The following is a 13,969-nucleotide window of genomic DNA, read 5'->3' on the forward strand; positions in this document are numbered from 1 at the left end:
ATATTTTCTGGCCTCACCTTGATACCTGATATGTGAAGGATACAAATAATAAGAAAGCACAGACAAGGCCCAGAAAAGCCAGCAAACATAAAATAAGCTGCTTTTAAATAGGGATGGTGCACTATTTACACACATGGACAGTGTATTAGGATTCTCTAGAGTAACAGAACTTATAGAATGAATCTCTTTCTATATAAAGGGGATTTATTGGAATGATTACAGGCTGTAATCCAGTTAATCCAACATAGGCTGGCTGTGAACAGAAAGTCCAAGAATCCAGTAGCTGGTTAGTCCACAAGGCTGGAAGTCTCAGATGGTCTTCAGTATATGCTCGCATCCCGAAGAAGTACGCTCTAATACCAGAGAAGGAATGGATATGTTAGCAAGGGGAGAGCAAGTGGTCAACGAGCAAAAGTTTCCTTCTTCTACATCCTTATATAGACTTCTAGCAGAAGGTGTGGCAAGGTGTATATCTTCCTGCCTCAAGATCCAGATCACAGGTGTGTGTCTTCCTACTTCAAAGCTCCAGACTGGAAGTGGATTCACCTACTTCAAACTAAAAAAAAAAAAAAAATCTCTCACGGGTGTGCCTTCCATTTCTAGATTGTAATTCATTCCAGATGTAGTCTTTAACATGGAGATGATACCTTTTTATTTAAAAAAAAATAGAGTTTCTCTGTGTAGCCCTAGCTGTCCTGGAACTCAAGTTGACAACCAAGAATAGTCATCACAGAAAAGAAAATGACTATTTTAGCCAAAGTTGTTAGCTCCCTGTGGTCTTTATCACACACACCAAAAAAGATGACACCAAGACAAAAAGACCAGGAGATGACAACACAAGTTGTGGGGTAGTTTGTTGCTGAAGAGTCAAGTGTAGATACCAGCTCTGTGATTTTAAAACTTCACAGCTTTATTCTCAGATGCCAAAAACTGAAAGTCTCCTCCTAAATCAGGAAAGAGATCACAAAACTCTTTGATGACAGCCTTCCAGGAGCGATTAGGGTAGGTCTCACATTATCTTGTGCTTAGATCACACAGCCTTCTTCTAAGACTCTGTTTAGCTGTGATTCAGGCCTATGCCTATGTGGGAGCATACACAGGTATGGCAATACAATCAAAGGACCATTCCCCTCTGGGTAAAAATCTAAAATGCCAAGCCAGGGGCATGGCTCAGTTGGTAAAGTGCTCATGTTAGAAGCATGAGGATCTGAGCTTAATCCCCAGAACCCATGCCTGAGGTAGTGACACATACTTGTATTCACAGCGCTAGGGACACTAAGACAGGAAAATCCCTGGGGCTCACTGGCCAGCCAGTCTAGCTGAATTGAAAAGAAGTTGATGGCATGCCTGAGGATGACACCTGAGGTGTTAGTACTCCAAGCTCCACAGGTACGTACACACATGTACACAGGTATGTACACACATGTACACAGGTACATACACACATGTACCTGCACCAACTATTTACATAGTTTTCCATTTATAATGGGATGTGTTTCCTTTTTTATTTGACTACTCATTCTCAATGTATTTTGCTGCCTCCTTTCTCTTTTGACACTTCATTCTGTATCAAATTTAGCACATGCAGTTCTTCGTTGTGCATTTCTTTTTTTTTTTTTTTTTTTTTGGTTTTTCGAGACAGGGTTTCTCTGTGTAGCTTTGCGCCTTTCCTGGGACTCACTTGGTAGCCCAGGCTGGCCTTGAACTCACAGAGATCCGCCTGGCTCTGCCTCCCGAGTACTGGGATTAAAGGCGTGTGCCACCACTGCCCGGCACTCGTGCATTTCTGTTAGCGATTTCTTCCTCACTAGATTGTGAGATCATCCAATGGAAAGACTTCATTTCCTTGTTTTTTTTTTTTTTCAAATAGCGTTGCCATTATACTGAATGAAATATGGTAGACTTATCTGTCAAATTAAAATTAATATTTGCATTGACACTGACATGAAAGGTCATTCTTCAAACCCTGTTACTATACATTTATTTTTCTCTGTGTCTTGTGACATTAGTTTATCAAATGTTATGAAAATTCTATTAAGCAACTGTGAAGTATCTGACGACTAGAAATTGAACTCATTTTTCTTTGTCTAGTCTCTCAGTAACTATGGCAGTTCTCAGTGTACACTTTAATAATGCAATCATCCTTATGGCATTGCTTTGTCTATATGTGACCTATACTTAATATTTTTAAAATTAAATCAATGTAGCTCTAAAATCGAATTCCTTGGAAGTTGAATAATATTATTAAATAAACATAAAATTAAAATGTTAATATTTCTGTAGCTATCCCCAGGCCCAGAACCCTTTCATAGAAAATATCCCCAACTCTATGGACATTTCAGGGACTCACACACAAGTTCTAGGGGTTGACCTCACTTAGGGATAAAATGCTCCTGATCTGGGGCTATCAATAGTCCAGATAGAACTTGTTCCTCAACAGCGAAGTACTTTGCATTTCTGCTACCTCAGTCAGGACAATGAAAGGCATGAAAGAAAAAGAAATGAACTAATTTTGGTTTGATTTGATTAACTTTGCCTCCTTGACAGCAAAGACATTCAGCTTCTTTGGTGTGAGGGTCTAGAGGGAATCAGCCCCAGTTCTTTCTATGGAAAGACACAGCTCTGTGTCACAATAACCCTGAAGAAAACCTGCTGAATCCCCAACTCCCTCTCTTCAGGCACACCTTCCACAGAGAAACTTCTCAACTAGGCACTCACACACAATGCTCATAACAAAAGAATATATATCAGAAGAGAGGTGCAGGATTCGTCTCAAGGTCTTAAGACAAAATGGTCCCTAGGAACAGAAGACTTATGACAGAATAAAATTTAGAGATTGAACATGATTCACATGATGAAGACTATTATTTATTTGGCTTTTAAAATATCAAATCGAGGCTTTAATTGTTTCAAAAGGCAGAAGCCTCTGTGAACACAGTACATGTACTGGTCTACATGAAGACACACTTTACACATTCAAATACAAATAGTGAGCTCTCAGACAGCTCGAATATTGCTGATAAATACACTTCGTAGTCTGGTTGTGTAAATGAATTCCACTTTATTACTTCCCAACAGTGCTCTATCATACAGAAACCCTGATCCAATCCAAGTAAACCTTCTCATATCCTTAAAGCCACAGGCTTTCACTCCCATACTCAATTCTTTATCAATTTACCTTCCCGTTATCTCTGTTTTTTCATACTAATTATGAACATATACTTTATACATTTCACGTTTTTGTTCATTTATTTTCTTCACAGAATGAAAAGCTGATAATTTCAATAGAGAAGAGTGTGTGCATTTCTGTTAATTATGATATTCTTATCACTTAGCTCATAAGCATTATTGATAAGTGATTGTTAAGAAATAACAGGGCTGCCCAAAGAGTTGTGGACATATATTCCAGACAACACATTTGTTCTGTATGAACTCAAGAGAACATGAACAATGGTCAAAACAAGCTAGACTCCAAAGCCCAGAATCTAGAAAGATCAGTAAGACCAATTTCTGGCAAAATTGAGATGTTATACTGAAAAGATGTATGTAAAAAAATAGGTTCAGGATTCCTTTCTAGGCCCTGAAATGGTCTCCAAGACTCAGCATTATCCAGAGGCAGAACAGAAGACTTAGGAAAGAGAAGGAAACTTAGAGGTAGAACATCATTTAGACAATAAAATACATATAGATACATAACACTGAGAATATGAGATTGTGGACATTTTTCAGAAACTTCCTGAACCTTGGGTTTGACTTCTGCAATATGTATCTTGCAATGGAAAAGTACAGTGAAGTGGTGAGCTGGTGAGAGCCCCGATTCTGCTCTCTACACTGGCAAGTGTCAATGGAACCCAGTATAGAGCTGAAGTCCTACCCACATTTGGTAAACAGGCACAATAAGGTGGTTTGAGACAGTGTTAGTTGGTACTCCATTTCTACTACCCCCCCAATTGTGATGTCAGCAAGCCCCAATATGAAGTAGAATTTCTTCCTCCTTCTGACCACTGTTAGAAGGGGGCAGTCCTAGTGTACATGAATGCCACTCCCTTTCCCTTCTGTCAGTAGTAATCATTAACAGTGTGATTTCTACCTGTACTCAGTGGCAGTGCAGAAGAGTAAGACAATGTGAGACATGTGTATGAATGTTTGCAGAGCTGAGCAGAAAACAACGTAAACCCAGCAACAATGATAAAGAACATGACCGTGCAAAGCAGTGCTAGTTCATGCTCTGCCCTCTTCCCATCTTGTCTTGTATTATAAGAGGTTTCAAAAGAGTATGAAGCCAAAAAAGAATCTGAATAAGTCATGAATTGAAAAAGTCCAACCATATTAAAAGGCACAGACACGTGCAATGCAGATTGAGAGAACTAACAGGATATAAACATCAAGAAATCAGCATTGACGCCCCCCTCGTAAGGTTTCAGAAAGCTAAAGTGTTGTGAGCATGCTATGCCAGAAACATAGACAAATACATTTGTGTCTTTTACAATGTCCGTATTAAATGATAACAACAAATTCACAAAGTTTAGCAGTTTCAATGACAACAATTTGTCATACAATCTACCTACCTCAGTAGTGTGAACAAGGTGAAATGCAGGTTCTTTATTTCAATTTTAATTCTAATAGAAACCTTCATATTACATATCACACAGCAATATATATATTATATATAAACATATTATATATATATATATTTGTATATATATATATATGCCTCCATATGGGTTACAGAATGTATACAAGTTAAAGAGGCTGCCGCAGAGTTCAAGGCGTTTCAGAAGTGGGCTGAAGAAGTGTCTGCATTGATAAGATAATGAACTAGAAAGGTGCTGGCAGAGAGCAGCTGAAAGCCAGTCTCAAAGCAAAACTGCAGGCTTCAGCTTCAAGGTCAAACATGGTCTGGAGCAGGAAACTGATCAAGAGAAGTAAATGGTGGGGCAGGTTCAAACAGGTGAACAGGTAGGTGGACAGGTGGACAGGCAAGCAGTCCAGGAGGCAGTGGCAACAGCAGGGGACAAAGCCAAGAAGAAGCTCCAGGAAAAGTCAGGAAGTCCTCAGTCCTTGAGAGCATCACCAGGTATCAGATGATAGGCTGGCGTGCAGCCATAGTGTTGCAGTTCTGGGTGTCCATCACTTTAGGAGGTCCACATGAGGAAATTACATTTCTATGTCTTATATGTTCTTGGTCCTGAGTTCCCTGATGTAACAACCATAATTCTGCACAATAAACTTTTAGGATGGCTCCCTTTATACTGTCAGGCACAAGTCATTTTTTAGTCTGTTTTGGATGGATGGTTGCCTGACCAGTGATAAGTTTATGGGTCCACCCAGGGGCTCCAGTTATCCTTCTCTAAGAAAATGGAGTCAAAAGTTACTTGTAAAATAGAGTCTCCTAGGGCAGGGCACAGCCTGAAAAACCACTGTAGAGTAACTTAGAGTAGGGCATAGCCTGATCTCAATAATGAAGATACTGAAATACTGAAATACCATACTATACACTGCATTTTTATACGTACATCTATGATGTGTTAACATTTTAGGGGTTCTGTCTGGCTATAGCTTAGTGGTGAAACCCTTGCCAAGCATGCACAGGGCCTTAGGTTCCATAACTAGCCCCACAGAATATTACTTCAAATGTATAAAGACACAGAAATGCTACCTATTCCAATTTGATCATTACATAGTCCATGGATTAAATTATCATGCTGAGTCCTACAAATATGCACAATCAAAACAATAAACCCCCAAAATGATAAAGTGGAAGAACCAGTCTTACCAAATGCTGTTACTTGGTTTAGCATGCCAGAAACATATCACACATTGGATGTTTTAAGGAACAGATACTTATATTCTCACATTTTGGTGGATATGAGTCAAAGATGAGGCTTCCTTCAGTCAGTTTCTGGAGAGGCCTGTCTTCCTACCTTATAGACAGTCACCTTCTTGCTGTGGCCTCTCACACCACTTCGTCTGTATGGGAATAGGAAATAAATAGTGATCACGTATTGTCTTCTCATTAAGACTCTAATCCTATCATATTGAGGCCTAACCTTAGATCTCAATTCAACATTTATTACTTTCCTCCAAGTAACATTATACTGAGTCAACATTTCAACATATCAACTTCAGTACACAACACATTATTTCTTGAAATATAAATGTTACAGACAGACAGATCAATAAAAAGAGCCATCAGAACCGATTTTAAAGTGACCACATTATGTATATATAATGAATAAGGTAGAGAGAAACTAATAGTGTAAAAACACATACCATGAATGTATTAACCAAAAGATACCAAGTGGCTGGGCTTGGTAAAAAGCTCATTGTAAAAATTACTAGAGGTAAGGAAGGAACAGCCCATTGGTGAGGTATAATGACCCTATGCATATACACACAAAGGACAAAACTTTAAAACACAAGAAGAAAATACATTGATAGAACTGAAAAGAGTAATAAACAATTCAAAAACACAGTCGGGAAACTTCAGTATCAGTCTCAACAACTAGAAAAACAACCGTGTTACAGAGCAAGTTAACACTATTGAAATTTATAGAATACTTTATCCAGAAAATAAGAATGCACATCACTTTTCAAGAGTTCTTAGACTATTCACCAAGATAAATTATATTCTGGGTCATAAAATTTCTACACCTTAGATAATTAAAATCGTATTATCCTCCCCTCCAAATACCTTACTGCAGTATCAGCATAAAAGCACTGAATAGGGCCAGCAGGATGGCTTGACAGGGAAAGGCCTGAATTTATCCCCGGGAACTCAAATGTTAGAAGACAACAACCAATTCCCACAAGTTGTAAATTGTTCTCAGACCTCCACTCTCATGCCAGGGCATGTGACTGTACACACACACACACACACACACACACACACACACACACACACACACGCATGTGAATGCACTCCCACTGTCAATAAATTTAAATGTAATTTAAAATGTGAAGTATTGAGTTACAACTGAGAGGACTGACTATAGAACACTTTTTTTTTTGGTTCATAAAAAGTTGTTCGTTTATTTATTTTACATCCTGCCCACAGTTTCCCCTCCTCTCCTCCCATCCCCTCCCCTATATCTCCCCCACCCCCATCCACTCCTCCTATGTTTCTGATCAGAAAGGGAGCAGGCCTCCCATGGATATCAACAAAACATGACATATCAAGTTACAGTAAGACTAAGCACCTCCCCTTGTATTAAGGCTGGACAAGGCGACCCAGTATGAAAAATAGGATCCCAAAAGCCAGTAAAAGAGTAAAAAACAGCCCCTACTCCCACTGTTAGGAGTACAGGACAAATTTTATTGTAAACATTATCATGATACACTAAAGAGGAAGGAACAAGCAGTTATACCAGGGGAAGCCTTTTCCACTACTGCCTAGAAAAAAAATACTGAATCTAATGAAGTCTTAGCTAAATGCAAATAAAATTCACACTAAAAGAGTAATTATCACAGTTATGACTATGCAATATATTATATTTGCCTTACAGACATAATCACAGACACACACATACACATAAACACATGTGCACGCACAAAACATACTAAAAAGCAAGAAAACCCACAATCTGAACAGACAATGAAAGCATTAAAACCACTCTCCAATATGACACAAATCATGGAATTGGACAGAGAATTTAAAATAACTACAATTCCTGATTCCTGAGATCAAGGGTTTTTTTTATGCACAACTTAAAAATGGGACTAGGGGCCAACATGGTATGGTCATGTGTCGGGGTTTCGTAGTATCCAGCTTAATCCTTGCTCCCGGCATAGACAGTACTATCCCAAAGTACATCAAGGCTCTGGCAAGACCTCGATGTACCTAAGAAATCTAGTATTGCCGAGAGCGACACATAGGGAACCGAGTTATGGGCGGAAGAATTGAAGTGATGGGTTGATTTAGCTGTGGGTGGATACGCTGTTTGATGGCGCATGTGACTGGACCAACTTTTAGATCTACACGGTCGTTGTGTTTTTAGTGAACGTTCCTAAGACCCGCTGGACGTTCTGCAAGAAATGTGGCAAGCACCAACCCCACAAAGTGACCCAGTACAAGAAGGGCAAGGATTCTTTGTATGCCCAGGGAAAGCGGCGCTGTGACAGGAAACAGAGCGGCTATGGTGGGCAGACTAAGCCTATTTTCCGCAAAAAGGCTAAAACGACAAAGAAGACTGTGCTGATACTTGAGTGTGTTGAGCCCAACTGCAGATCTAAGAGGATGCTGGCTAGTAAGAGATGCAAGCACTTTGAACTGGGAAGCGATAGGAAGAGAAAGGGCCAGGTGATCCAGTTCTAAGCTGATCTTGTTATGAAGACAATAAAATCATGAGCTTGTACTCACCTCTTATGATTGCAGTTGGTTTTGGGGGAGGGAATAAACAAATTCTCTAAGTTTAAAAAAAAAATGGGACTAGGATCTAGTTCTCTTTTGTTTTTGATTTATTTCACATAACATGATCTGCAGTCCCATTCAAGTTACTAGAAATAACAGGCTTTCATATATTGTGCATTTAAAAGCCAACTAGTACTCCACTGTGAATATTTTCTTTATGTATTCACTGATAAATAAATACAGATTGTTTCCATTTCTTGGCTAAAGTAGCAGAGGTTGTGGCAAGTAGGAGCGCTGAATGGTGCTTTCTCCCTCACAAGATGCTATCTTGGACTTTGCCTCCAGGGCCGATGGACTTTCTCTGCCTCTCTCTTGCCTGTATCTCATTCATTTACTTTTCCATGTTTATCCTAAGTACTTGTTGACACCATAAAACACGATCTGTTAGTTTTTCAATTTTCCATTTTATGGTAATGGGTGATGCATTAATGGGATCTAACTGATTTTAACTCTATCACATGTAGTCTGTTATGGTTGCCATTACAGTAGTGTGGTGGTTTGAATGAGAATGTCCCCATAGGCTTGGGTATTTGAATAATTGGTCCCTAGTTGATGGTGCTGTTTGGGGAGGTTTAGGCGTTCAGCCATGCTGGAGGAAGTACATCATTGGGGTAGTATTTGAGATTCTACAGCCTCATCCTACCCTTAGTTCACTCTCTCTGCATCATGCTTACCCTTGAGGCTGTGAATTGTCAGCTTCCTGCTCAGGCTGCCACTTGCTTCCCTGGAACCATAAACCAAAATAAACTCCATTTTATCTAAGTTGCCTAAGTCATGGAATTTTCATCTTAGCAACAGAAGAGTAAAGTAACTAATACAAGGAGTTTTCTTTCTCCTTAGTGGTATGAAGGATTTGGCTTGTAAGAGTTGCTATTAAATATTGAACATTCCCAAATAAAATTAGAGGAACTATTCAAACTAAAAGATACATAATTCTTGACAAAGAAGGCAAGAAATATGAAAACAAGGCAAATGTGATTCCTCAAAAGACCATAAATCAACTACTGACTCCAAAAAATACTTAAATAGGTAAATGACAGGTGAATATCTCATGTGTAAAAATGAAAATTACCTAAAAAATCACACAAATAAGCGAATGATTTGCCCAGAACATAGAGAAGAAAATAGAAACAAAGAGGAAAAAGTTAGCAAAGTGTATGATAAAATGTCAGCAACATGGAAGAAAAATTCAAGAAGGAAATTGAGATTTGGTGGGGAAAATGGAACTGTTGGAAATGTCTATCTTAATACACTGAATATAAAACAGTGGGATGTATCAGTCTATCAAGTAAACTATCAAGCAGAGGAAAGAATATTGGGGATGGAGGACAAGGTCAAGGAAATATTACATTCAAATATTAATACAGAAAACAAGTAAGTGTTTTAAGTCTAATAAAAGATGAAAAGCAACCGTTAGTTCAGAAAATAGTCTGAGATAAGTCTCTTCAATGAGCTTTATAAGAATGAAAGGGCCTTAGTGTCATAAAGATGGTTAGAAAGCTATAAGGAATGATATTATTTTATATTTACCTAATAGTACATATAATACATATAAGTATATAGTTTCAGTGGACTTACACCACTTGGGGTGATTATGTTCCCTGGAGCCAAAGAATATCTAACAAAAACCCCAGGACCAGGCATGAGAAACTTCCTTTTGTATTTTAGTCAGGGAAGTCCAAGGGATTCCCAAAACAATATAAGCCATTGCCGTTGCCCTTGGTGGCCTCCCAGAGCTGAAGTCCCTATTACTGAAGATAATCACACATTTTGGACAGAAGACTTAGATGAATGCAGCTGGACCTGACCCAAAGTCTCCTTCCTGAGGACTAGCTCTCATAGTATTTGAAGTGGCTATGTATGTTGCAAACAGAGGAAAGCATTAACTAGTCCTCAGCTGTAAGGCCTATGAACCACAACAATGATCAGCATGGCAAGATAGTCCTAAAGGTCAAGTAGTGGCACTTACATCTTAGCATTAAGCAACAGTTGTATATAATTGCACTTACAGTCTGCTCAACAAGAAAGAAATAATGTTTGGTACTGTAAACCAAACAAACCATCCAATGCTACTGAGGCCACAGATCTCAGAGGAGAACCTACCACTGCAGCTTTCTCAAACTAGTATAATTCCTAACTGCATTTTAAATACTTAACCTTATGCCCACACTTATATAAGCGTGGCTAGCTCTCACCTCTCAACAAATAGAGATCACTACAAAAAACCCATAACTAGTCAAAATGCAGAGAACTGATCATGGGGTGCTCAGCCTCAATTGATACATCTGCAACACAGGCCCTGCACCTAAGATTCAGGAAACATCACAGAAGAGGAGATACAAAAAAGTAGGAGCCAGAGGACCAGGACGTGACAGAGTAGCTGCACCCAGGAAATCTCAACAAGCTGCTTAAAGATGACCTGAACAATGACAATACCAGCTCACATACCAAAAAGTCTTTAAAAGGGCCTCAAGGCCATAACTGGATATTAATGGGAGAAGAGGCTTCCCTTTAAAGCTTGGAGGGAAGCTTCAGTAAGAGAGAGAACAAGAGAAAGAGGGAGGCAGGGAGGGAAGGATGTGGGGAGAGAGACAAAGACAGACAGACAGACAGACAGACAGAGTGAGAATGAAGATGCTGCCATGAGAGGGATGGTGGAGGGAGACCAGAAGACCTCTGGACCAAATCCACAAGCACTCTCCTTGAGATGTCTCAGACCAACACCTAGAAAATAGGAAAGGCCATACTTTTTATAACCTTTTAGGAGTATTGAGAAGTTTCACATCACATGATTTAGCATAGCATACATGGCAAGGAGCATGGAGGAGACATCATAGATTGAGAGCTTCCAAGTTACATCAAAGACTCATGCTCAGAGAGAGATACAGAGAGGAATGGCCTGATTTAGGCTGAGGATCTGGCCTAAAAGTGTAGGCTAACATTCTAACAAAATGAGCAGGACCATAATAGCTAATGTCAATACAAAAATCAAAGCTCTCATCTTTATTTTCTTAATTTATTTTCATTTTCTGTGCATTAGTGTTTTTCCTGCATGTAGGTCTGTGTGAGGGTGTCAGATCCCCTGCAACTGAAGTTACAGGCAGTTGTGAGTTGTCATGTGGTTGCTGGAAATTGAACCGGAATCCTCTGGAAGAGCAGCCACTGCTCTTAACGGCTGAGCCTCCACAGCTCTCATCTTTAAAGGGAATGGGGGCTAGTTTATTCTGGAGCCATTTTGAGTGACCTAACCATGGCCTTGGAACACAGATTTAAGTTACCCCAAAATTTCATGTTAGAATGTGGAAGCAGTTTCATGAAGTTTTATAGTATTGCCGAACAAAGAAAGTCACAAATCAAGACAAACTTAAAATACATTGATGGGTACATCAGAGAGGCAATTATAGAGAGCCGCAGGCAGCTGGTCTATAGGCCTAAGATGCTATCTGATTAAATTCATAGCTTATGGGTTCATAGAAGCCAGTAGTCTGCTAACTTAGTAGATCCTCAAAGGCTTTTCACTATTAGTCACAAGATGTTCATTCAGACACAGAGACGGGCAAGGAATGGCTGCAGTGGAGGGCTAGAGTTAGCCCAAGACAAGGTAATGAGTGTGTGGACCTGCAGCATTCCAGTCTCTTCACAGCACTGACATTCTAATCGGTCTCTGCAGACACAGCTTCCTTTCAGGAGGAGTTCTCTCAGTTTTCCAATTATCATATTTTGTGCTTGCAGGGAGCTATGTATTATTTATATAATAAAATATCATTATACAAATATGTATTATTTATATAATATTATAATGTCCATTATAGCCAGGAAGTTCATTCCTAGGATCTGAGGTAGACGAGGCCCAGAAATGAGAAAAATTAAGAGTCTTCAGGAGAGCTGCCATGTGGCTGCTGGGAATTGAACCCGGGTACTCTGGAAAAACAGCCAGTGCTTTTAACTGCTGAGCCGTCTCGCCAGCCCTTGCTCTGTTTTTTTTAATTGATGAAATCATCTGATTTTCTTTATCCTTTGAGGAAGACACTGACTAATTTTGTATTTTAACTATCATAGTTAAGTCTTTTATAATACTATGTATTGTTTATATAATAGACTTAACTTTATAAACAGATTTAAATATATTTCTTCATTAAAAAAAGAGTCACAATCAATATTTAGTTTAGTAGGAATATTCTAAATAGGCATAACTCTCTAAACAAAATTTTTTATAGTTTTTTTCCCCCTTTTTTTTTTGAGACAAGGTTTCTCTGTGTAACAGTCCTGGCTGTCCTGGAACTCACACTGTAGACCAGGATGGCCTCGAACTTACCTGCCTGCCTGTGCCTCCTGAGTACTGGGATTAATGAATGATCAACTAAGCAAAAAACAAAGGCTTTGTGAGTGGAATAAAAGGCATTTAATAACAGGTTTTAAATATCCATTTAGTGAAAGGATAAACAAAAATATTTTTGAGACAGGGTTTCTCTGTGTAGCTTTGCGCGTATTCCCGGAACTCACTCTGTAGCCCAGGCTGGCCTCAAACTCACAGAAATCCGCCTGCCTCGGCCTCCCAAGTGCTGGGATTAAAGGCGTGCGCCACCACTGCCCAACCAGTTCTGTGTTTTGTTTTAAGGTTTTTGTGAAACATTACTAAGAACAAATTAATACTTTAGAAAATATTGTTGTAAAGAATCAAGCATTAATTTTATCTCAAAGTATTGAATAAACTTTAATCTTTATAATCTTTATATTTTTTAACCTAATTACAACCATATTTATTTTTTAAACTATACTTTTACAACATACTGTAATCTTAAGTACTATTATTACCACAAAATTTAGAAAACATTTTTAATGCAGTAATTTTAAGTAAAAGCTCAGAAGGCTGTAACTAAATACAGAAAACACGGTGTCTTAGATATTTAACAGTTATAAATACAAGTAAATATATTAATAGTTTTTGTTTTGTTAGCCAAATTTAAGTTGAACATTTGTTAAATATCTAAGCCATTGTGACAAAAGCCTCGATCTGTTTTTCGTTGGGATAAAAGCCTTTACTTTGATTAGTGTTTACAAGGCATCAAAAGTAGGATATGGCATCCAGACTGGGGTAAAGTTTGGCATTTGTGACTTATTCCTGTAGCTAGAGTTTTTCTGCCTGGCCCACAGTCAGGATAAATCTCTCTCACCTGTCAGTCCCACAGCCGCTCAGACTCGACCAAGTAAACACAGAGACTTATATTGGTTGCAAACTGTATGGCCATGGCAGGCTTCTTGCTAACTGTTCTTACAGCTTCAATTAATCCATTTCCATAAATCTATACCTTGCCACATGGCTCGTGGCTTACCGGCATCTTCACATGCTGTTTCTCATCATGGCGGCTGGCAGTGTCTCTCTGACTCAGCCTCCCACTTCCCAGCTTTATTCTCCTCCTTGTCCTGCCTACACTTCCTCCCTAGCCAATGGCCAATCAGTGTTTTATTTATTGACTAATTAGCAACACATTTGCCATACAGAACATCCCACAGCACTTCCCCCTTTTTTTTTCAAAAAGGAAGGTTTTAACCTTAAAG

The 13,969-nt window shown here is 39.0% G+C and overlaps 1 protein-coding gene across 1 annotated transcript; it reads left to right on the forward strand.

Annotated features, from left to right (window-relative positions):
- Positions 1-3,443: 3,443 nt before the first annotated feature.
- Positions 3,444-8,314, forward strand: LOC131899690 (large ribosomal subunit protein eL42-like). The gene is made up of 2 exons (XM_059251173.1): positions 3,444-3,497; positions 7,973-8,314. Exons 1-2 carry the CDS (start codon positions 3,444-3,446, stop codon positions 8,312-8,314), a joined length of 396 nt encoding a protein of 131 aa, XP_059107156.1.
- Positions 8,315-13,969: the final 5,655 nt, after the last annotated feature.

This window comes from Peromyscus eremicus, chromosome X (assembly GCF_949786415.1).
Source record: "Peromyscus eremicus chromosome X, PerEre_H2_v1, whole genome shotgun sequence".
NCBI lineage: Eukaryota > Metazoa > Chordata > Mammalia > Rodentia > Cricetidae > Peromyscus > Peromyscus eremicus.

Excerpts from the sequence above, each read along its gene's own strand:
- LOC131899690 (XM_059251173.1), top strand. The coding sequence starts at position 3,444 with ATGAACAATGGTCAAAACAAGCTAGACTCCAAAGCCCAGAATCTAGAA. Across the intron at positions 3,498-7,972 it reads CCCAGAATCTAGAAAGATCA|ATCTACACGGTCGTTGTGTT; the intron begins GTAAGACCAATT and ends ACCAACTTTTAG.